This window comes from Rhopalosiphum padi, chromosome 2 (assembly GCF_020882245.1).
Source record: "Rhopalosiphum padi isolate XX-2018 chromosome 2, ASM2088224v1, whole genome shotgun sequence".
NCBI classification, from domain to species: Eukaryota; Metazoa; Arthropoda; class Insecta; order Hemiptera; family Aphididae; genus Rhopalosiphum; species Rhopalosiphum padi.
The window spans coordinates 6,220,041-6,246,705 of record NC_083598.1 but is presented as its reverse complement, the minus strand read 5'-3'; the positions used below and the strand labels follow the sequence as shown (position 1 = coordinate 6,246,705).

The following is a 26,665-nucleotide window of genomic DNA, read 5'->3' as shown; positions in this document are numbered from 1 at the left end:
TATACTTGCCCCTCACGATCACACCAATGCACCCATCGGGAGACGAGCGTGGTCGTACTCACATATTATGTGTATATCGAGCGTATAATATGTTATATATACGTATAGTTGCCGAAGGTCAGTGGCTTTGAGAACTACGGTCAAGAGACAAGAGCCAAGACCACCATCGTGGTATATATTGTGAAAAAACGCGCAACGTCCCGTATGTTCGGGGGGCGGCGCGCGACGCTCGTGGGAGGCGAGAATCACCGCCGACGCGGTCGTCTTGTTCCTGTTGCTTTCGCGACGTGTGCACGCGACAACTCGCTGCAGCGTTCCGACAACCGTCGCTTTGACTCGCGTTTCATATAATAATAGCAGTTATTATCATAATATTGTTCAAATAACACAAATAATAATATGGCAACGACGAGTGTGACGATCGTTGCTGTCGTCGCCGTTTTCTTGTACACGACCGTCGCTGGGATCTCGACGGAAAACACGACTGAGGTGAGTTTTATTCGACGACTTGTCTGTTGCAATAATAAATATTTAAAATAGTATATAGATAATGTAACTATACGAACAACGTTGGGGGTACATAATTCATAAATCCTCAAAAATAATGATGTCATTAATAAGTTGATAACAGACGAATAATAATATTATAATCACTTGTTTTGTTAATACTATAGGTATGGGCCAATACCAATTTTTACCGATAACGACTATTAAGTATCCGTTCTAGTATCGGTCCATCCTTAGTTAATACTCTACATCAGAATATTAAAATATTAGCAGTCGGGGTAGAATTTTTTTTAAACGTGTGTTAGAAATTTTTTTTTTGGTTATATAGTTAACCTCACATATGTAGTTCATTATTCGTTAGTTATTTAATTATTTTAAATTTACTATATATATATATTATATAGTAGTAAATAGACATACAATAATGTATACACTTTTCGAATAACACGCAATTTCATTATTGTACTATTTTCGAAATGTAATTTTCACATTTTTACATTAATATATGAAATTATAACATGGTCATAAATTGAGAATTGTTGTCATATATATTACAAGTATTATTTTATATATTGTGTGGTTAATTCGTATCTAGATGTTAAATAAAAACTGAAATAAATCTAATGTTATATACATGTATGCACTATGCATTCTAATATATATATATATTTCGAACATTTTAAGATTCATTTATCCACTCATTCAGTTTTGATGATAAAATAATTTATGATTTGTTGGTACATGTAAAACGTTCACAACTAAAATAAATGTGTGACAAATTTTAATAGATATCTATATTAAAATATATCACCCATGGTTATGTGATCAAATCCATGTATGAAATTATCAAGTGATCCGATTAATTAATATTGTAAACACCTTTTATAAATAAATAGGTATTCTCGTTTGATTTTCAAAAAATTACTTCTCCATTCCCAAATTACACATAAAAGAGTATTAAAAGTTTTGTAGAGAGATTTATAATATAGTTTTGTATTATAATTTATAATACCTATTTAGTTTTGGTTCTATTTTTTTCTATTTTGCATAGAAATATTATGTATTAATAATAATATATTCAAAATTCTGAAACATCAAATTCTGATAACCCAATTTGTATTATAGACTGACAATAACCGTTTATGTTTTTTCCACATTACTATAAATTATGATTTCTATTTCCCACAGATTAAATGTATTATACATATACTTAAACGTATAAAAAAATCACTACCTATAAGAAAAAGTGACCATTAAAAAAACTTACTAAAACCAATTGACCACGTATCACGTCCATACTTTTTTTTGGTTCCATTCAAAAATAATATAGTAGTTCATATTATTTTTATTCTTTAATCACAAGTTAGACATGTAATATTATTATTATTATATAGCATTTAATAATTGAATATCAAATAAGCGTATTAGTATACAGGTTTAAAAATATAGTATTTTATATGTTTTTAATAAAAAATGAATACTAGCATATTGTAGTATTTTTTTCTAAACTACAGTATAATAAAAAGAAAAAATTATTTTTCATATCATTTAAATACAATTTTGATTTTTGAAGTATAACAATAAAAATATAATAGATTTTAATATTTTATTAATATTAATGTTGTCGTAATTTATTGTTCGTGTTAATCTTTTGTATGATAAAATATATTTATATTCACGATTTGTAATTTGAATCAGGTAAATTAAGTAGAAGATTATAATTTTTAATTACCCATGTTTGGCTATATATAACGTGTTTAAGTATTCACTTTATCATATAATTTACATTAAACAATAGGTAATATTCAATAAATTATTATTAGGTATTATGTGTAATTATAGTTAAACTATAAAAGAATCCAATCTAATCAGACATATATTTCATTGTTGTTACATACACTACTTTTTGTTGTATAACGTGTTTATTATATATATATATATATATATTATACAGGTATTATGTGTAATTAATACTCATACAATAAGGACATAAGGTCTAATATGTAAGGAAATATTTCGAGAGTATATGGGTACGTCGGTAAAATCAATATATAAACTTGAATTGAATTTTAAAGAAATAACACATTTCATGGCCGAATAAATTGTTATTTAACATTTAAAAAAAAAAATGTAGTTATATGTATCGTTCCAAATCGTGTCAAACGATTAGTTTTATTTTGTAAGAAAGTTTTAAGAAAAAATGTACACTTGTACGATGTGAAAATCAATTGATTTCAGAACAAAAAAATAAAATAGCGAAACTTCGAATCTATTGTTGGTACTTACATTGTGTATGTTAATATTATCAAGAACAATATAGTATTTTGAATTCTTAAAAATTCGATGAAACGTAACGACTTGTTTAATATTGAGATTAATTATGTATACTTATTACTTACTCTTACTTTAATACTAATACTATAAATATATTATAACGTTCAATAAATAGAATAAATGTTTAATAAATAATAACAATGTATATTATATTGTATTATATAATATTACAATAATATACAATTAAGTTCTTTTGTAATTTATACACACTCAATGTTACAATTTGTAAATATTGTTTTATACAGAGTGTAACTCGTCTATTTGACATTATTGCATTTGCACTGTTATTGAATTTGTCGAATAGACTAGTTACACTCTGTATACCTACTGATTTTTTTTTTTTTAATTTAATTTGTATTCAAATATTCTGACACCTTCTGTAAAGTATAATTTCAATAATAATTTGTACTAAATACCAACTGATGAATTATAACGTAATTCATTAATATTTCTGTCTTCCATAAAGCTTTTAAAATAAATCAATTAAATCTTTCCTATTAAATTTTTTATAAGGTCCTTTGATTTTTAAATGAGCATTTAAGTTAACGCGTTTGTATTTTTTTACTAACTACGTTAGTATTAATTCTTTCTTATTACATTTTTTATAAGGTGCTTTGATTTTTAAATCAGAATTTAAGTTAACGTTTGTATTTTTTTACTAACTATGTATTAATACACTTATACAGTTGTACCTAAAAAAAAACATGATTAATAACTATTTATTTTAAAATAGTATATATTTACTGCTATACTGACCATATTGTCATTACTGGGTCCTAAATTCTAGAAAAATAGGACTTTAAAATATTAAACTCATAAAAAAAATGTTCTGTAATAAAAGAAAAGATATAAAAATGATCATAAAAAAAAACGTACAATAACCTTAACACACAATTTAAGCAATTCTAAATATTAAATAAAATAATTTGGCAAGTAAAAATCTAAATAGTAAATTAATAATAATATTATATTACAACTTAATTTAATTATTTAGTATTATAGTTTTTAGATTTATATATTTAAATATAAATAATATTTTTATTTTTTTTGGTGGTTTTACCTATGACAAAAATAAAAGTGTGTACCTTCTTTTTTTTATTTATTTGTAGACAATCAAGCCAACTTTTACTGTAGATTACGAAAGAAATGAGTTCCTAAAAGACGGTCAAGTTTTTCGATATGTCTCGGGTTCGTTACACTATTTTAGAGTTCCTAAACCTTATTGGAAGGACAGAATTCAGAAAATGAAAGCAGCTGGTTTAAATGCCGTATCGACGTAAGTAAATATTATATATTATACTACATAAAATTAAACTAAAAGCACGAATAGTAAATACAGTTAGTTACCTATTATAATAGTTATAAAACAAATTGTTAAGATTTATTTTACTATAAATGCACTGTTATAAACAATGCGCTTTTAAATAGATTTTATTGAAAATAAAAAAACATGCTATATTAAGTCTTATATTTTTAAATATAAATTAAGTTTTTATTATTTGTGATTTTTATTTTATACAGGTAAAATAAATAATTATAATTAATACGGAACTTTGTACAGTGTAAATATTATTATAAAGTTATCATAAAATTCGTTGTATTAAAGATTAAATTGATTTTTATATGTGAAAAGTAAAAATATAAATTTAAAGCAAACCGTATCTTAGAAATTCTTAAATATATAACATCTAATGCTTATATAGTAAAATGTGTACGTCATTGAGTCATTATAATCGTTAAGTAAATGCCTATGTAAATAATAATAAAATATTGTATTGTAGTTATGTAGAATGGAGTCTACATGAACCATATCCAGGCGTATATAACTTTGATGATATAGCCGATTTGGAGTATTTTTTGCAATTAGTTAAAGACGAGGGCATGTATTTGTTGCTCAGACCAGGACCATATATTTGCGCCGAAAGAGATTTTGTGAGTAATAACACGCGAAAATGAATTAGAGACCAAATTTAAATTATTGTTTTACATGTTTTAGGGCGGATTTCCATTTTGGCTATTGAATGAAGTGCCCAAAAAACGTCTGAGAACTAATGATCCAAGTACGTACTAGGGGTTTCTATTGTTAAGGTCGACCCTTTATTTATTATTTATATAGATTAATTTCCAACAATAAATCAATGTCTTTTATGAGAATATCAACTATAAAGAATTGCAGTAATACAATTTGTTTTATTCAATCTTAGGTTATAAACATTACATTACCAAATGGTTTAGTGTACTCATGCCCAAAATTGACCCCTTTTTGTACGGGAATGGCGGAAATATAATTATGGTTCAGGTATATAGTCAATTAATAAACTTATCACCACACGCCAAATATTTTGAAAATTAATTTTACTTTTCGTGTAGGTAGAGAATGAATATGGTAGCTACAGTGCCTGCGACCAAGAGTATATGTTGTGGTTACGAGATTTATATAAAAGTTACGTTGGATATAAAGCTTTATTATACACAACCGATGGATGTGGATATTCTTATTTTACATGCGGTGCTATACCGGACGTCTATGCAACTGTGGATTTCGGTGCCTCGACTAATGATGGTAAATATCTACTTATGTATAAACCGGTGGCGTAGCGAGAAACTTGATGGCCCAAGGGCATATGAGAAATATAGGCCATGTTTAGCACAGAAATTAAATTCTAATAAAAATATTAATTATTAAATAGTGATTCTATGAACTAAAAATAATTATGTATTAATATAATGTATATAAATACATTTTTATTATTTATAAATTTATAGATATTTTCATAAATATTAGAAATTTGATTAGGTAATCGAAAATTTAGATGGAACAGATTTCACCTATTATTAAAAAAAAGTAATAATATTAGCTTTTAAGCTACCTATAATACTAAAATACACTCACTTTATCGATAATCTCGACTTCGTCGATATGTTGGTTTTTTACGATAGTCCAAATTTTTTAGCAAGTTATGTGTATATAATATAGACTAAATAAACAAATGCTCATAATTCACTTAAAAATTAAATAATCGTTAAAAACCAATATACAAACACAGATCAAGTGTTTTTACCATCAAGTTCATAATAGCTCGATTCACTCTAATTTTTAAACTAACGGAGCTAAACGTGATTTGTTGAGCGTAAATTTGCTATGTTGCGCTCTTGTTAAACGGAGGCAACACATGTGGTTGTTGTGTTCTCTTAAAAACGGTAAACATTTAAACGACTGATGCTCTAAATGTTATCATCTGAGCGCACATGTGTAGCAACAACGGCTTAAAGTCAAATTATTACTATACTTATTTCGTTGGTTGCTCACATTTATGTCAGTGGCAAACAACCATCAACTTGTGTAAATATATGAAAACATTTGTTTTAGAAAAAAAAATGTCAGGTTGAAATAAAATATAATAAAAGCATATTATGAAGGTAATTATAAAGGTAATACGCCTATAAGCAGTAAAAATGTATTATAATATATCATAGAACCTACCTACAACTGAAGACGCAACAATTTGGTTTTACATTTTAGAATAACATTTATTTTATTTGAACTATTATAGGCAATTTTAATCTACTTACAATATCAGTTGTTTCCGCAGGTGTAAATTTCACAGTCGTCCTTAAACATGAATTATTTTCAGGAGCATCTCTATAAAAAAAAACACTTATTCGTGGGAATAATTTTACCTTTACAAAGCGTTGTGTTTTAAATTTCCTTTATAAACTACTAGTTACCTACCACTCAAATGTACATGTTTAGACATTATTAATAGACACAATACTACAATAGTAATATAATTATTGAAAATATAAATGTACTAATATAAGTAATAACTTATAATATACATACATTATGTAAGAAGACAACAACGTACCTAAACTACAATATTTTCATCAACATAACTTCGCAGTTTACATGATAGTAAGTCGTTACTTGATCATTTAAAAATATTATTCGTGGAATAGCTGTGCTGCAATTACCGCGTACAGGCTGCGATAATGATAATAATAATAATAATAATTCGTTTGAAAAATTATTACCGTATAATATACAAAATAATAAATGGCACTACTGTACATTTTTTTTGTATTTTAAATAAAATTATTTTTAACATAGATACAATTTAAATTAAAAAAATTTTCGTAATTTTTTTATGTAATGATTAAGACCCTATGCCCCCGTCCACAACTTAGACATACCTTGGTGGCCCCTGTGAACCCGGCCTAAATACGCCACTGGTGTACACTATATCGTATGGAAATTAATATCACATTTTTCGTAACTTTGATTTTATTCCGATTTTCAGTTTCCCAATGTTTTAAATATATGAGAGCAACACAAAAAAGAGGACCACTAGTTAACTCCGAGTATTACGCTGGTTGGTTATCACATTGGCGTGAACCATCGCCAGTCGTCGATAGTCACGAAGTTGTGGAAACTATGAAAAACATGTTAGCTTTGAATGCGTCAATCAATTTCTATATGTTCCACGGAGGTACAAACTTTGGGTTCACTTCTGGTGCCAACAAGTACGAGAAATTAAAAAATCCACAATTTTTACCTCAATTAACCTCGTATGATTACAATTCTCCGCTAGACGAAGCTGGAGATCCAACCGAAAAGTACTTTAAAATTAAGAAATTGCTGGAAGAAACTGTAAGTCTTGATAATAAAAATAAAAATATTATATAGGTATTCGCTTTAATAATTGAATCTCTTTGTTAAAGAATTTTGCAGTATCAAATGAAATATCACCCGTACCAGCACCTAAGGGTAATTATGGAACATTCATAATGCAACCGCTGATTAGTCTTTTCGATAAGGCCGCGCAACGGATTAAACCGGTTGAGAACGATGTTCCACTTGGGTTCGAAGTCATGGGCATAAACACGGGATTTGTAATGTATGAAACTATTTTGACAAACGAACAAAAAGACGTCACAGCTCCCGTAAACCTTACTATTAGCACAATCAGAGATCAAGCGACCATATTCTTGGACCAGGTATGCGTTATAATGCCATATGTCATATTATAATAATTATAATCGTACGATTTTGAAGTAAAAAAAAAAAGGTATTAAACATTTTTTTTTAGGTACAAGTAAATATCATACCACGTAACTATGAAAATACACCAGTGAGCTTAAATATAAATAGTACAGTTCAAAAGCTAAGTATTCTAATTGAAAACCAAGGGAGGATAAATTTCGGAAGCTTTCTGGAAGACAGAAAGGTTGGTCAGGTTATGTTTTAATTTCGTTTGTAATTATTATTGAAATTATACTCTTTACAGGGTATTTTTGAACCAGTTACATTGGGTAATTATGTATTAGGACCGTGGAAGATGATAGCATACCCTTTAAACGAAACGTCTTGGTTTTCGACCGTTGAACCACAAAATTACGTTGTGCTACCAGCATTTTATAAAACACAATTTACATTACCTGATAGTTTAACAAAACCTTTGGATACGTATTTGGACGTTACTGGTTGGAAAAAGGTTGGCTTTTGATGAATAATAAATATCTAATCAAAATAAATTTGACATAATATTTATTACATAATTTATTTTATTTTTGTTATTTAAAGGGCGTTGCTTTTGTGAATGGAATAAACGTAGGGCGATATTGGCCATCAGCTGGACCACAAATAACACTTTATGTTCCAGCTACATTTCTTATTCCACCACCGGGATTAAACACCATTGTCATGTTGGAACTTGAAGGAGTTCCTAAGAACTTGTCAATTTCATTAACTGATAAACCTAATATCTTAGGTCCTATAAATATCTTGTAAGCCAATCATTAGCGACGCTGATTATACTCGATATTTTGTATTAATTAAATTATGGTTATTGTAGTTAAAATTAGTAGTATTGTTTATTTTTATATCATTATTAGCAATAATCAACATGTTATATGCTCTGTAGTTATTATGGGAATATATATATATATATATTATGCAGTTACTACTCATCCTCTGTGTTAAATAACAAGTGATTATTTTTTTTTAATTTAATTTTATGCATATTTTAAAATGTTCTCAAGAAAGGTGGTTTTGATTCCCTACTATAACAGTGAATTTTAAATGTTTGTTTTATGTAGTACGTATATAAGTAGATTATGTTGATTAAACATTATTCTAAGGTATATAGTTTGTGTTATTTATTACTATGAATTTTCGCATTTATAAATTTTAAATAATTATTTTTTTTAAAAGAAATGAACTTTTGTAAAGATTAGTGTACTTGTGATATTAAAATACATGAACAATACATTTTTTTTTAAAATCCTTTTAGCGCTTATTATTTATATAATATATCATAACGTCTTAGAAGGATTTATTAATTTAACACGATGGGATAATTTAGTTTTCGGTACTTCATCGTTGAATATTTGTACATTTTACGTGACACATTTTCTGCAATGTATTTTATAATTACGTATGTTATTATGTTAATGTAAGTTTTAGTACATAAGAAATATGTTGAAATCACTAATTTAATTTTAGTGTTTGGGATGAAACATTTTTGAATTTTATTAACTGCACTAAAAGTATTTCAAGCCTTGTAAGCCTCATAGCCTTATAATCAATTTATAATCTATAGTACTTTATAGTACTCATTCTTTCTACAAATACATTCAATCGATTAGAAATAATTAATTTTATGTAATCAAACTTGTATAATATGGCTTAATGAAGTATCGAGTTATTTTTTTTGATAACAACCCAGATTAAAAAAAAAATCTATAATATTAAACATTTGGTGAACATTTTATGTATTTTTTATAATTCGTTTTTGAATTATAATAATATTATTTTGTAGTTAACAATTTATTAAAAATTAATTAATTTCGGAACTAAAGAATCTACAAAATTTATAAACATAATTTTTTTCATACACATTTGAAATGGGAGAAAATTACATATTTAAACGATGAATAACGATGTTTATTATTTTATTTTAAAACTTTTTCGTAAATTTCAGGTAATCTTATTGAATGGTTTATATATTATATCATATTTGTTAAACCACTATACCAACAAGTAATGTTAAATGATCATTTTTGATGTATCTTGATTTTAATAAAATAAATCTTCCCTAGGATTGGATATTTGGAAATTGTAATCGTTTTTATGTAAACCTGAATTAAATTTTACTACTTTTATATATTATACTATGGAATATTTCGAAGATTTGTAAAAGGATTAATGTTCCGTCAACCCGTAGGCAATCCACCTGATGTTCCTTCGTCACTTCTATAAATAATCCACTTTGACATATTTAAGATATGTATGTCACCTAGGTGACAGCTGTACCAATATTAACTTGAAAATATCCGTAAGTGCGGAACGTACTATTTTATGTAAAAATTGTTTATCATAAGTTTTATCATTTATTAACTGATTGCTGGTAAATTTTTTTTCTTGTGTATTTTATTTCTATTGAAACTTTAAACTTTTAAATTTAATTTTGTAGTTTGATGTTTGTGCGCGTTGTACTATTTTCGTTTTTACTTTATATTAATTATATACATTGAATGATCTGTTTCTGCGTATCACGACAAAAAATATTATATAAAAATTATAATTAGAACTCTATATTAAAAGGAGTTAAATAGACAACTAATTTTACATTAGTGGTAAATTATAAAACAGTTATTGATTACTTAAAAACTGGTATTATAAGTTAAAAGTAAGAAAATAAACATAAAACAATAAACATTTAATAATATACTCGCAATGTTAATATTTATTTATGATATAATATTTGTATACCATATTATATGTTGTTACTCGTTTAGAGTAAACAAAGATACCTAGCTAAAAACACAAGATGAATTTAACAGTTAGTTAATAAACAAAATATCTCAAACTGAAATTATACTAAAAATTAAATGTGATAAACTGAGAACATCAAATGAAATGTTAAGAAACAATAAACTGATGGCTGATAAAAAAATGTCTGCCGAGATACTGGTGGAGGATTAATGAAAATGTTTTTATAACCAATAATGTAGCATTAATTAGAGATCTATTACAAGCCATAATAACAGATAAGTTACCTGATATATAAAACTCATGATAAAAAAAAAGTCGGGAGAATGAAAAGTGGCCGCTGATGCCCACGCATTTCAATTGTTTTAGTTGGTCAAACAAAGGTTTAGAAATTGATTAACTTATTAAATATAATTATTACTTTAATTATGGAATAGAAAAAGTTGAACATATATACACATCTACATCTACAAAATGTTATTAGGTAAACTATACTTTTGTTGCATTAAATAAACATTATCCTGGTTTATGGTAGCTTATATATATATATATTATTTACAATCAATAATTATGAATAGGGCCAAAAAATTGATGTTTTTAAGAATATACCAAATATTTTATGAAATTACTAGCTCTTGTCTAGTGCTACGATTCTATTTAACCGATCCGCAGACGATATAGGTATAATCCAAAACTCAAACTATACGCAACTGTCATACAAAAAAGGTTAAAATTTGCAATAGTGATACGCAAACTATAACCGGCGCTATTTAGCACTATTATTATGATACCCAGGTACTTAAATATTTCAAAAATATATTTATTCAAAGCTTTTTTAAGACTGAATAAATTAATTTTTTGTTTTGTGCTAACTACAAGTTGTGTCTTTCACATTCAATAAATTATTGAAATTAATAACTGTGTACTTAAGATTCAGAAAATTTGACCATTAGCTGTGGATTTTTTTTTTTGTTACGGTAGGGGTTTTTTCACTAGGTTTGTGGAACACATCCGGTAGCTAGAAACGCCGGGTAGAATGCTTATTACAGCACTAATCAGTGAACGTAGCCAAACACATCTCTACAACATACCGTCCATACCCCAATATATATTATCTTATTTATAATAAAAGATAAATAATTAATAAATGTAGTATTCTAAAAATTAGTTTTTATTTTTGATTATTACTTCTTTGGAGATCGTAATACAATAGTTACCATTATGTACTAACAGTGCCCTGATTGAGTGTGAGAAATGTTAAGTATTTCTTAAGCCTTACAGAGAAATAAGTGTCTCGACGTCTGTTTATATAAATATAATTGCTCTGGATACATAGGCTTGTGTGACAATAACGACTATTGATTAAATTCACTTAGACTAGCGTTCAACTATTGTCTGTATTGCAATAACAATATTGTGTTTGATATTGATATTTGATAAAATATAATGGAGATAATAACATATATACTTATTTTCGGATGACAACTAGAAAAGAGGAAATACCAAAAACAATTTTTGTCGGGAATATAATACAGAAATTCAGGTCAGTTAAAATTAAATTATTTAATGAACCAGCTGTAGAACATATAAAACGTTTTGTTATTTTGAATTTTGTTAAAATAAATTATCTTACATATAAAATGGATGATTTATAGTTTTATGAAAATTTTAATGTACTTTTGCAATTTAAAAACATTGGAAATATATGGGTACGATTACAAATTTTTTACAATTATTGGAATTTCAAATTTTTACGAAATATTTTTACTAATATTTAAGAAAAAAAAACCGATAACTATCTAAAATTTCAATGGGGATAGAAACGTTTCTACACATTTTATAAAAATATAAAATAATTGTATTTAACTATAATGCAACAAAGTATAATCTACATCATTGTACATAATTTTCGGGGATATAATTTTATAAAGGTAAAATTAAATAAAAACTTGGGAGATGAGAAACTTGTTGGTCGTTCTTACTTCTTAGTCAATTCTGGCATAGTTTATACACAGCTGAGTATAAAATATACAGTACACGATTATGTTAATAATTTCTTAATTTATAATCTAAATTGAAAATAAACTATACAACTTAATAAATTAAGAATTAATATTTATATGTCTAGTTTATATTATAAACAAAACAGATTTCACGTACATTGTATTAGGTTTATTAGTTTTAGTTTTAAAAATATTTCTAATTATCTATCTCATTTTATGCGTCAGTTCATTTTTTTACTAAAAAAAGTTTACTTCGTTTAAAATAAAGGAAAATTATACACGATGGTCCCGGAGCAAATATTATACCTATTTACTCGCTAACAAAACTCAAAGACAAATATGATATTCAATGAACATAATTGATTATTATAATATAAAGCCATTGAAGAAACTTCATTTTATTATTATTAGCTAATCATAGATGAACAGTATTTTGAGTGGGAATTAAAAAAAACCGGAATTAAAGTGAATTGCCTGGTTTCCATTGGATTAAACCAACACGAAACAACACATTATATGTTTATTGTTGATGATACTCAAAATACAGGATAATGTTTAAATTAATATTATATTTTGTCGGCAGTCTCGTCAAACACTTTTACTATACACGTTAATGGTTCTTTATAGGCCGATATATTACTACAAAAAGTATATAAATAAGCATATTACACATTCAAATTGTATATTATTTAATTACTTAACAATAATTTTGCTGGATAGATAGTTATCCCCAACTTAAAATACTTATAACTATATACAATATGGGTTTATTGTCTCAAAACAATGAAATAGAGTAAGTACAATATCAATATAATATTAATAATATTATACAGTTGTAATTAAATATTAATCATAAATCATCAATACACATTAAATTATAATCTTTAAATACGTTATTTGTTTGCATTTAGTTAAATGAATTTTTTTCGTTCTAGACCGTTGATAAAAAAACAGAAACCAAGATGTAATCAAAAACTTTTGAAGTGTTCATATATTGTAATATTATTCGTTTTATTGAAGCTGGTTATTATTTATCTTTTATACATTTTGATAAGAAATGAAATTCATCCAGAATCCAAAGAAACACCGAAGGTAAGAACTACTTGTTATAACACTTTCAGTTCATGTTGGTAATCGTGAACTGGTCAACCGCTATGGTTATTTAAGCTGTTTGACAACAATATTACACTAAGAAATGACTCAATCTCATGGACTAAAATGGAAAGTGAGATTAAAATATTTTTTTTCAATATAGTTGTGTTGTCGGATAACTGTTTTTGTGAAATTTTAATGTGGCTAAGTGCCAAGCTCAACTGTATGAATTATAAGTTTATACGTACAATATTAACAATGATATACCTAACTAAAAATGTATTTGAAAAGTTACTCTATTAATAAACATCGATCTTTTTTTTATCTATATGTAAATTTATAAACTTAATAAAAAGCTTATTCAACAGATTTAAAAGAGATTTATAAAATTTATAAAATGATGGATAATATTTTCAAAAGTATAGCTATACTATATAATTACCTATACTTACTCATAAATTAAATTTAAAAAAAAAATATATAAATTATAAAGGAGCCAAATATTAGTCAAAATGTTGTTAATAAGTAGAGATAATATTATTAAATTACAATTATCGATTTAATTTAATCAAACGGAATTTTGTTATAAATCTACATATGTGTTATAAAAAATATTAAGCTAAACTTAAATGTAAAAATAATTTTTTTCTTATTTATTTTCCTGTATTCATCAATAATGTATTCAGTATGTACAATATTTTTAAATTCATTAATCAACCACTCCTGTAATGGATGAGCTTCTATTGGCAGGGTGTGGTTAAAATGCAATTTTTAAAAATCTTAAATCGTTTTAAGTATAGAGTTTTGCATATTATATTAATGTTTAATTTAATTAGTAAAATGTATTAAAAAATGTATTTTCATAATGTTTACAAAAAATATATAGGTTCTTGTTTTAATTTCTACAGTTGACCCTCAAAACCTCCCCATAAATATTATAAAAAATATATATCATTTACAAATCGTTTTTAAAATTTCTAAATACAATTTTTTTTTATTTCGAGTATTTATATTATAAAATTGCTCTAATACAAATTTTGAACCTTCCTTTATTGAGATTTTATATTGATTTAGTAAATACAAGAATATTTTTAAAATATTTAGATTAATTTTAAGCTTTAAATTCCATGAATCTATTTACTCTTTTTTAAAGTAAATCGATATATGGACTTAAAATTGAATAACAATAATTTATTATGATATAGATAAATATAATTATAATTTATAATAATTAATTGTATTGTGTTTTTAGTAAAAAAAAATTTAACCGCAATGGCATTACTATTATAGTAATAATATATAGCTTTATAAAAAATATAACACAATACGATACAATACTCTTAGTACAATATATGCGTAGGCTGTCAGACCTGTGTTTTCTCAAAAATGTTTTTCTTATTCAATGATTTATCATAACTTATGAAAAATTAACATTTTAACATTTTTAACATATCTATTAAAATGATCTCACTAAAACTAGATTTCAAAGCTCCCCGGTTTTTGTTCTGTTTCGAAGGTTTTAGTTACTTAAAAAATATTAGATAAAAATTAATAATTATTGAATACAGGTACATCAATAATCAATTAATTCATTGCAATATAACATTATATTTTCTATTTAATAATATTTTAATAATATGTACATAGTTAAGAAGTTAAAAATATTATGACGGATGATAAATACCGGTGTACTTATATACCTAATAAAATATTTTTAGTATACTTTTCAATAGAGGTTTCTGCACATGGTAAATTACTATAAATTATAGTATCTAAAGAAACGTTTGTTCTCTATATATTTGATTATTTTTAGATAGCTGAACGAACTTTTATTGTTGATTATGAACGAAAAGAGTTCCTAAAAGACGGTCAAATATTTCGATATGTCTCAGGTTCGTTGCACTATTTTAGAGTTCCGAAACCTTATTGGAAGGATAGAATTCGGAAAATGAAAGCAGCTGGTTTAAATGCTTTATCAACGTGAGTAAATGTTACAAAAATAAAAAAATAAATTAAAATTCATATATTAAAACGAATTGGTGTATTGTGTCTATTATTATAATTAATTTATAACATTTATTTAAATGAGTTACTTATATTAATAATACGTATTTAGTACCCATCGTATTGTGAACATCCATAGTATTAAATAAAAAATATAACTTTAAAAATAGTCGTTGAATTATGACATAACTTTCTATTTTATAAGATATTATAACTATGCTCGTGGGTTATAAATTAATAGATTATTTGTTAATAATGCAAACACAACATTAATATTGTAAAATTAATTTATATGTGTATATTTATAAGACTTGTGTTTGTAATCTGCAATAAAATTGTTATTGACATTTAACATTATCACAGAGATATTTATAAAATAAAAAAAAATGGAAATGGCACCTTATTTTAGACGTTAATTTTAATAGTTGGATGATAGCCGACGGAGAAGTAAAATATGTTGATTGATAAAAAAATAATAATTATTAATGGAATTTCAGTTATGTAGAATGGAGTTTACACGAGCCATATCCAGGTGAATACAACTTTGAGGACATAGCCGATTTGGAGTATTTCCTTAAGTTAGTTCAAGACGAAGGGATGTATTTGTTGCTCAGGCCTGGGCCATACATTGGTGCCGAAAGAGATTTAGTGAGAAATAGTATATTTTAATGAATTAGAAACTATACTTAAATGATTGTTGTTTGTACTATGCTAGGGTGGATTTCCATTTTGGTTATTAAATGTTGTACCCAAAAATGGTCTGAGAACTAATGATCCAAGTACGTATTAGTGATTTATATTTTTGTGGCCAGTCATTTGATTAGAATTATTAGATTGAATAGTTTTCAGTGATAGGTAATTTAACTAGGTACGTAATCTGCGTAGATGTATATAGGGTGTTTCGTGAGAATTTACACATTGCAATATCTTCTAAAATATTGGAAATATCATAATTATATATATTTTTTAAGACCCACGGGGAAAAAGACTAAAAGTATTTCATATTTTAATTTAATTTACTGTTTTGGTAAAAAATGTTAAAAAATTTTTTATTTAATAATTTTCAAAAAAATTGAAGATAGCCATTTTATAGTTTATATATCTTGGTATTATTATACTGGCATGAGCTCGCGGACTACATGTTTGATAACAATTCGCAATTATTCTTGAAACTAGAAAAAAAATATTAAAAATCATGAGATTAATGAAAATAAAACAACTATAACTTAAAACGCTTATAAAAAAATACTGTATTTATAGATTTTTGATATTTTTAATTGAAAAATGAATAACTTATGACGAGCTTTATATTAAAATTTCAAGCATTTGGTGAAAAAGTTTTTTTTTTTAATTACTGATACGTAGTGGCTTTGTATATATTGATTTAAAATATATTCAGTGAAATAAAATAAATGTTGTTTTTAATAATATAATAAATACATATCCTTTAAATTTAGGTTATAAACATTACATTGCTAAATGGTTTAGTGTACTTATGCCTAAAATCGTCCCTTTTTTATACGGAAATGGTGGAAATATCATTATGGTTCAGGTATAGACTAATCAGTAATTTATTATTTATTGCCTTAATTGTATCATTATATTTTAGAAATTAATTTTCGTTTTTATACACTGTAAAGATAGAGAATGAATATGGAAATTACTTTACGTGTGATCATCAGTATATGATATGGTTACGCGATTTGTATAAAAGTTATATTAAATCTAACGCTCTCCTTTACACAACCGATAGCTGTGAAATGGAGTCACCATACGCCTTAAAATGTGGTACTGTAGCTGACGTTTATGCAACCGTAGATTATGGCAGTTGGATTAAAAATAGTGAGTAGTTCACGTATATAGAAATAAAAATGAAAATTCTATTTTGATCTATTTTTCAATGCAATTTACAGTTCCTCAATGTCTTCAAAAAACAAGTGGAATTCAAAAAGAAGGACCCCCAGTAATTTCCGAGTATTATACAGGTTTGGTGGAATATTGGGGTGTACCAGCAATGAATATTAGCAGCACTGATCAATTTATCAGTATTATGAAAGATACGCTGGATTTGAATGCATCGGTCAATATTTTTTTGTTCCACGGGGGTACAAATTTTGGGTTTACTACTGGTGCATTCAAATACAAGTATGATGAATATTTCCCTGTGGAGACCTCATATGATTTCAGTGCTCCATTGAACGAAGCAGGAGATCCAACTGAAATGTACTTTAAAATAAAAAAATTGCTCAAAGAAACTGTAAGCTTTAATAATACATAATATATATATATATATTTAATTTAAATGATGCGTATTGAAGAATTTTGTAGTATCAAATGAAATATCACCCATTCCAGCACCTAAAGGTGATTATGGAGTATTCACAATGCAACCGTTGATTAGTCTATTTGAAAAGGTTACGCAACGGATTGAACCGGTTGAGAACGATGTTCCACTTGGGTTTGAAGTCATGGGCATAAACACGGGATTTGTAATGTATGAAACTATTTTGACAAACGATCAAAAAGACGTCACAGTTCCTGTAAACCTTACTATTAGCACAATCAGAGATCAAGCAACTGTCTTCTTGGACCAGGTATAATGATATACACATAGATATGATATGCTTTTTAAAATAAAAATATTTAAAATTTAGTATCTATATCTAATGATGTACTTTTTTATTATTTAAAATAGAAATCAGAATTACATAACATTATATTATATATAAAGTAAATTAGGTATCTAAACAAATATAGCCAATATAGGTACTATTAGTGTACTCACCATAACCACCACAGTAACAATGTATATTAACGTCACTTAGGGCCGGTTTTTTCAATTGGCACAATAACTGCCAGTTAGTTAATCATCAGATTAATTTAACTATCATTTAAAATGCCAGTTAAATAGTGCACTGTTTATCAAATGATATTGATGTGCCTGTTAATTAACTAGAGGTTAATCGTAAAATAAATATATCTTATGAATGGTCATACTGCAAAAAGTGTATTATCTTATTTTGATTTTGCCATTATCAGCGATCGTGTTTTGAAAGTGCCGGTTGTTTTTACATAATACCTACGTTTATAATACGTTTACGTTATTTTTACGTTTATTTACGTTTGTAATATGATATCTTAATACTGTAAATAAAATATTAATTATATTTTTCACAATTTCCATTTTCATTAGCTTACAAACTGTATATTGTTATCAAATATCAATGTATTGTGAATTTATCATTTAGTAAGTTTTTAGAATAAGATCATTTTTTATTTTTTAAAAGTCTACATCAATAAAATATTTGCAAAAACAAATAAGCTCCTAAAATCAGTAAGACCATGGTGAAACTAGACATTTGTATAAGGGTAGGCTAAAATATTTAAATATGGTTTTTTTTGTATTAATATTTAATATACCTGAAATTATTAAATGTTTTTTTTTTTTATATTAAAGTCATACTGTCACAATATATTCAAGCTTTACATCGAATTCCAAAAAAAAAAATATACTGATACTTATTAAATATAAAATTATAATAAATAAAATATAATAAAATATAAAAATGCCACAGCCTGTTTGCGGTATGAATCTACACTGTTGATACAGTGTTACTGCGACGAAAATACGGCTTCTAGACATCATCTACCCCACCCATCTTCTCATTACTTATTTCTATAAATATACGTATAATTTATTGACGAAAACATATTGTACAAATTCTTTCACAGTACCAGTGATTATAAGCATAATATAGTATTAATAATCAATGATAGCACATTAGGTATATTGAAATAAATATAGACAAATAAATTAAATAAAGATAAAAATACCTAAAAATAATTTTTATTCATTTATTTTGATAAAATAAATTTAAAAACCTATTCTTATTTATTTAAATGTATTAATAATTACATCAGGTAGAAAAAGCAAATATCTCATGTCATGTATTATTATTTATTATTGTAAACAGTGGTAAAAATAAGCAAATATCGTTTTCATTTCTACATTTTGAGAAAATAATAACAAAAACGATATTTTAATTATATTTTATATAATGTATTATTTATGTACACCATTTGTATCATTTCCAAGCTCCATAACCTGTCGGCATTAGGTCTGACTATGGCCTGACGGGCTTGACTCGTAGTATTGCTTATGGCAGTAAAACCATGCCATTTCTGATTCTGGATCCTCATACATGATTTGTTATAATGTATTATACATATATTTTAGGTACAAGTGAATTCAATACCTCGTAAATATGAAAATATACCCGTGAGATTAAATATAAACAGTACAGTTCAAAAGCTAAGTATTCTAATAGAAAACCAAGGAAGAATTAATGTCGGGAAATATTTAGAAGACAGAAAGGTTAGTCCGTTAGATTCTAGTTTACCAATATTTCATTATATTCATTCTGTGTGCAGGGTATTTTTGAACCCGTAACATTGGGTAATCATATATTGGGTCCGTGGAAGATGATAGCATACCCTCTAAACGAGACGTCATGGCTTTCGACCATCAAACCACAGAAACACGTTGTATTACCGGCATTTTATAAAACAACATTTACGTTACCAGATAACTTATCAAAACCTTTAGATACGTATTTGGACCCTACTGGTTGGAAAAAGGTTGGTTTTTTTTGTTATGCATAAATATGAATTGAACATTTTTATTTAATTTTATTAATTATACATTTGTTTTCTGTTGTAAAGGGTGTTGCTTTTGTGAACGGGATTAATATTGGTCGATATTGGCCTTCGGCTGGACCACAAATCACTCTATATATTCCCGCTGTATTTTTAATTCCTTATCCTGGAGTAAACAACATCATAATGTTAGAACTGGAAGGTGTTTCCGAAAACTTGTCGATATCGTTAGTTGATAAACCTAATCTCAATGGCAAAGTAAACGAAGTATACTAAAATTAAAATTATAACATAATTTAAGTTCAAATATTGTTTATTTTTATTATTAAATAAATATTCTTGTTATAACTATGGAACATTTATTATATATAAATCTAAATATAATCATCTATAAACATATATTATTAGGTAATGGATAATAATTATCAAAAATATGTTTCTAATTAGTTATAAGGTGTTGAATCTTTAATAATAGTATTCTAATTCTACTAAATACTATTATAACGATCTCTAATACTATAGTAAAACCACTATGAATTGTATAATTGCCGCTTACAAGTTTTTAATATTTTAAACGAAATTTAAATATACGGATTTCAATTATACGTGTAATTCGTTGTACACGCGATCTGTGTGCAAGTGCTGGTTAATACCTGTTCAAAATCTCGAGTTTTAGTTTCAATGAGTGAATTTGGTTAAACCATGAAATTGTCGTACAAACCATAATTATTAGGATTCGGTGGATATTCGTTGGTCGTAATGATGAGGTACGTCATGTACGTACAGATTAGTAATAATTAGTGATGAATATAGCCCAACAGTTTCCTGAAAATTATAACGAGGCCTTTAATTTTTGAAAACAATTTATTGATGTAATCTTTAACAAAACGGCATCAAACAATAATACATAACAGCCATTTGGGTTATTTTATAAAATAACAGTCATGTAATTATTTATTTATTGTTCAATGTTCATAATATTATTTATAAATAGTTATATTATAATAAGGCTCGGGACTTAAAGCATTTGCTTATTTTTATGGATTGGTTTAAATTTTAAACTTTAAAATGTAGCAGAGTGCTATGGAAGTGTATGTTATGCTATAACGCGTTCAATTATTTATTATGAAATTTGAAAGTGCTTTTTTTGCTTTTTTCAACAATTTTTTAAAAATATGCTTATTTCCAGTTTTTCTGATTATTTTTGAATTTTTGACGACCAATTTTTCTACTTTTTATGGCTTTTTATGGAAAATCTATTAACAATTAGGCAAAATGTCTGGAAAGTGAAGTTTGATTTTTTTATAATATAAAGATTTATTTTTTATTTTTTTATTTTTTAGTTAGAAACTTTTCCTATTACTTGTTAAGTACCTGGGTGACGTCGAGCATAAGTTTGTGCTGCACAACGTGCATTTTTTTGACACTTCCAATAAATAGATAACATACCTATTGTCATACAGATAAATGTTTACATTAGATACCTAAATCTATTGTTTAATTATATAATGTCCGACGATAAAATACGATAAATATTAGATTATGTTTCTACTCCATTTTAAAATAGCATAGGTAGTTATTTGGACAACAATTTGAACAATTTATACGTTAAATCAATTAATAATAACTAAATAAACTTATAATATAAATAAGAATTGAATTTTTTATTAATTATTAATAAATTCTAATAGATTTATTAAATGTAACGAAATAAACCACATACTTATTTACGTTTTTTTTTTATAAAACTATAAGTTATAATTCATAGTATTCATATACAAATTAAAATGAATATTATACAGTAGCTTAAATTATAATAACGTGTTGATATCATCCTTAATAAAAAGGGGTGAAAATTTCAAGCCTAAATAATCCTCGAATAATTATTTTCAGAAAATTCCGTGCATTTCAGTTTTTTGTTGAATTTTTGTCACTTGGTTAATTTTATTCTTGACTTGGAAAGTTGGTTAAACTACAATAATTCATTAAACAATTAGCCAAAATTTAATTAGTGGTTAAAATATATGGTTGCCATTTAAAACCAAAAAGTTACACTATACGCATACGCATGTCTAATTAGTAATTAACTTAAAAAAAAATTTAAAAGCCATAAATATAATATACCATATTTTTATGTTATCACAACCAACTAAAAAACAGATTTCAAATTATAGGTCTATACGCAAAGATTTGGGTGTTTACAATAATTAGCGTCTGCACTCTAAATAGATAAGATTCGTTTGAATTATTTATTTATCTATATTGTTAAAATAATAATCTGTCGTAGCTCATAGTTATATTTAACGATTCATTTTATATTATTATCAATCGTGTACAACATATTATTTTATGTTTAAAAATTAACTAATTTATTTTTATACAATTGATTTACAAATGTCGTATATAGGTAGTTGTATTTTATTCATTATTATAATATTCGCTACAATTTGTATGTGTGTTAAGTGTTAACATAACATATGCAATATATTTACTAGACAACAAAAATAAAATATCATTATTAATTGTGTACACGATGTTCGCCATAGTTGTTTGACATGGCCCTGCGTAATCCCATCAAAGCACTGATTATTTCAGAGTTTTTCTTCTTCAGAATAAAATTCGATTCGGAAGGCTTTATTAAATCGTTTGAGGTACTATCTTCCATGAATCTCTTACTGACTCGCTGTAAAAACAAAACGTGTAAATAACTATTACCTATATACCTGATTTATATATTCTATATATAATTTTGAGCAAATGTATGAATTTTATAATGATGTATAATGTATTTATTTTTATTCTTTATAAAAAACTAAACATTTTAATACAAGGTTCCTTATAAGTTAATAAGCTGCTTTGACTAGAATAAAAAAAAAATGAGCGTTGCAAATTCTTTTATTATATTTTTATGAGATTTTGAAATTATAATTTTGAGGATTTTGTCAAAAACAATACAATTTGCAAATTATTTTTTATTTAAAAATTCAAAAAAATTGTATACTCATACCTAAGGTTTGAAATCTTAATTCAAGATTTCTCATAGGCCTTTAGTTTGTTTAAATTAAATTAAAAAAAAAAAATGTTTAACATAATAACTCTATTTTAAAAGTGATTGAATTTCAAATTTGAAGAAATTAAACACTAGCAAAATAATGGTTTATCAGGAAGTTTTTAGTTTAAATTTCGATAAAAATGTTTAGGCTCAATAAAAAAACTTGATAATTGTATATAATATGATCCAATATACTTTGTTCTAAAAGTTATTTAAAAATATTAAAACATATAAATATTATTTTATTATTTAGAACTTATTTATTTATAAGCATTTGAAGTTAAAATTTTGACAAAATTGGATATCAAACAAATAATAAGAACCTACATAATTAATATTAGGTCCGTGTTTATTCGTTTGTAACATCCAACGAGAGCTCTAATAATGATATTAAGTTGAAATGATTAAATTAAATTTAAAAATATAGGTAAGTATAATTTAAATTATTTTTAAATTCATATTAATCAATTAATATTTTACAGTTTATAAAAATAGTCTGACCTAGTTAATTAGCTACTTATCTACTACTTACTAGAAGACATTATTACGTATATTTTTAATTTTTGTAAAACATTTTTAAGGACAATCTTAATAAGTGTATACATTTTTATAAATCATAAATTACTCATTCGTATTTCAATTTAGATACATTAAATAGTCGTCAAAATAAACTACTTAACACTTATTCACAGTAAAAGAGTGGGTTCTCGTTTGAAAAAAAAATTAATTTGAAATCGTTTCTCATAAAATTGTTTAATGAATCCATAGCTATTTTAATTAAATCTATTGTTTAAAAATAATATGGTCTTTAAATATAATACTAAACATCAGAATTTTAATACATTATTTATTATAGACAATATTGTGATCAGCATAATTAATAACCAAGTATAATGTAGAAATATCTACTACAATGTAGATGTAATAAAATAAATAATCATATAATTGGAGAATGGTAATGGATTGCAAGATATATTTTGATTTACTTAAGCATATTTTACCAATATGGGCTTAGGGTCAATCGATATGTTTGGTTCCTCAATAACGAAATTGTCATCCGAACAATAATTAGGACGCAGTGGATATCCGTTTGTCATAATGATGAGGTACGTCATGCACATAGAGATTAGTAATAAGTGATGAATATAGCCCAAGAGTTTCCTGAAAATTATAATGTTTTAAATTTTTGAGAACTGTTAATAGATACGTTATAACAAATATAACAAAACGGCATCAAACAACAATACACAACAGCCATTTTGATAATTTTATTATGATTCATGAAATTACATCCCTATAATGATTTATTTATTTTTCAATATTTATAATATTTTTTATTTATTTAACTCAAAGAAACTTTAAAAAGAAACGAATTAATTTTCGAAAAAACTTCACCAATTTATCTATACATAATGATATAGGTACAATGTACATATATTTGATAGGTATTATAGAATTTTGAAAATAAAAAAATTGGTTTATTTCTAAATGTTCATTAGTAGTTATTAATTATTATAGCACAAAACATTATATTGCTATATCATAATTTATTTAAAAAAAAATTAAATATTTTAATAATTAATAACATAATATTTTATAAGTATATAGTGTTACTCTTGAAATATATTTTATCATGTTGATTTAATTTTTATTTATTTAGAGATTAATATAATATTATTATGGTTTATTGTTGATTTCTACGATAATAGATTAATAAAACAAAAAATAATAAATAATACAATAAATAATTTACTTATAATAAAAAAAATGTTCTACTTACATGTTGTTGTCTCACTGTCTTCAATGATTCTGATTTGCTACTGAAAACAGAGATATTATATATTGAAGATGAATCGCAGTTATACAATAATATCATTTCATTATTCGGAATACATGTCAATCTAGTATAATATTGTGAATTAACCGAAAACATTTCATCAGCAGATATAGGTGCTCAACAGGAGTCCACATGCAGCACCATATCCAAGAGGGGTGGTTGGATTAGGGTCGAAAACCCCCATCGTTTTTTTTTTATTATTATTACTATTATATGACTGTACATTTTATGTAGTCTTATTTATAACTTCAATTTTTTTTGCATAAAAAAAGACTATGACGGCTTGTCACGTGCAATTCAACATTTTAACCAACTACTTTATTAAGAAATATGTCGTTGCACCATCGTTTTATAGTTATATTATCATCATTTTTTTTATACGTCTTGTAATTAGTACTTAGGAATATTTTTGAATATTTTTTTTTATTGTTTATTAAACAAGCGTTAATAATTATTGTATTGAATCAATTTCAGTAAATATAATAATAATCATTACACAATACCATATTGAGAAGTATTATTATGCAATGAAATTAATAAATGCACGTGTATTATACAGATGTACCTTTTAGATGAAATATTATCCAATATACGGAACATTTTAAAATTAACTTGTCGAACACGTAATCGTAATAAAAACCATATTTTGGGTTGGTCAATAAATACAAAATATACAACAAAAGAATCGTACGGTTTCATATTATTTTTATACATTCATTTTTATTTATTACACTGTTCTTCGTTTTTCCATTTAGCGAATTGTCACTATTTATCACAATGTTATACTCGTATAAACAGTATTAATGTACCTATTTTAAATTTTCAGTGACTCAGATGTTGTGGTAGTTGGTATATATAAATATAATATAAGTTTATTGTCAAACATATTACATCGAATATACCTAATACCAGTATTTTAAATAAATATTTATTCTTATGAAAAAAAAATGAAATACTATGTAGGTATCGTGTGATGCTATATTAATATTAGTAGATAGTTAATTCACAGGTTTAAATGTTAAGTTAATAAAAAAAAAATTAATAAGTTTAAGTATATTAATTCAAATAATTCAATACTAAAAACTTTAGCTAAGTTGTAAGTTAATATATAGTTAATAAGTATACATAGGTTATATATAAGTAATATATATCTATTAATTATACAATTTAAAGTTATTATGGAGAAAAAATAGAAAAATACTAACCTAGCTCAGTTAAAAAAAAGCTAATTAATATTTTTAATAATCACTTGTAGAGTCATACGTCAAATTACCTAATCGAGTAACTTACAATTATTTTTAAATAAATAACTTTATATTTGATAAAAATGTATTCTTTTACACCTTTTTATTGTACATCAGCTTTAGTAGTTTAAACAATTACATATTTTTTTAAACTAGTTTGTT

The 26,665-nt window shown here is 25.4% G+C and overlaps 3 protein-coding genes across 3 annotated transcripts; 2 read left to right on the top strand and 1 right to left on the bottom strand.

Moving 5' to 3' along the window:
- The first annotated feature begins 257 nt into the window (after positions 1-257).
- On the top strand, positions 258-9,125 carry LOC132921868 (beta-galactosidase-like). Its single transcript, XM_060985105.1, has 11 exons — positions 258-489; positions 3,951-4,117; positions 4,623-4,773; positions 4,838-4,901; positions 5,046-5,140; positions 5,212-5,404; positions 7,143-7,492; positions 7,564-7,839; positions 7,932-8,069; positions 8,130-8,336; positions 8,426-9,125. The coding sequence occupies exons 1-11, from the start codon at positions 400-402 to the stop codon at positions 8,630-8,632; spliced, it is 1,938 nt and encodes a 645-aa protein (XP_060841088.1). The 5' UTR covers positions 258-399; the 3' UTR covers positions 8,633-9,125.
- A 4,046-nt stretch (positions 9,126-13,171) lies between these two features.
- Positions 13,172-20,719, top strand: LOC132922703 (beta-galactosidase-like). The gene is made up of 12 exons (XM_060986351.1): positions 13,172-13,411; positions 13,554-13,710; positions 15,524-15,690; positions 16,212-16,362; positions 16,430-16,493; positions 17,172-17,266; positions 17,355-17,556; positions 17,628-17,971; positions 18,033-18,308; positions 19,952-20,089; positions 20,146-20,352; positions 20,437-20,719. The coding sequence occupies exons 1-12, from the start codon at positions 13,380-13,382 to the stop codon at positions 20,644-20,646; spliced, it is 2,043 nt and encodes a 680-aa protein (XP_060842334.1). The 5' UTR covers positions 13,172-13,379; the 3' UTR covers positions 20,647-20,719.
- A 2,051-nt stretch (positions 20,720-22,770) lies between these two features.
- Positions 22,771-25,327, bottom strand: LOC132920983 (uncharacterized). The gene is made up of 3 exons (XM_060983761.1): positions 25,203-25,327; positions 24,424-24,583; positions 22,771-23,053 (listed from the first exon to the last, which is right to left on the bottom strand). Coding segments are annotated over exons 1-3 (327 nt in total). The 5' UTR covers positions 25,205-25,327; the 3' UTR covers positions 22,771-22,888.
- Between the last annotated feature and the right edge of the window lie 1,338 nt (positions 25,328-26,665).

Excerpts from the sequence above, each read along its gene's own strand:
- LOC132921868 (XM_060985105.1), top strand. The coding sequence starts at position 400 with ATGGCAACGACGAGTGTGACGATCGTTGCTGTCGTCGCCGTTTTCTTG. Across the intron at positions 7,840-7,931 it reads CGACCATATTCTTGGACCAG|GTACAAGTAAATATCATACC; the intron begins GTATGCGTTATA and ends ATTTTTTTTTAG. Across the intron at positions 8,337-8,425 it reads ACGTTACTGGTTGGAAAAAG|GGCGTTGCTTTTGTGAATGG; the intron begins GTTGGCTTTTGA and ends TGTTATTTAAAG.
- LOC132922703 (XM_060986351.1), top strand. The coding sequence starts at position 13,380 with ATGGGTTTATTGTCTCAAAACAATGAAATAGA. Across the intron at positions 16,363-16,429 it reads TTGGTGCCGAAAGAGATTTA|GGTGGATTTCCATTTTGGTT; the intron begins GTGAGAAATAGT and ends GTACTATGCTAG. Across the intron at positions 16,494-17,171 it reads TCTGAGAACTAATGATCCAA|GTTATAAACATTACATTGCT; the intron begins GTACGTATTAGT and ends CTTTAAATTTAG.
- LOC132920983 (XM_060983761.1), bottom strand. Across the intron at positions 23,054-24,423 it reads TTGACCCTAAGCCCATATTG|CGAGTCAGTAAGAGATTCAT; the intron begins GTAAAATATGCT and ends TTGTTTTTACAG.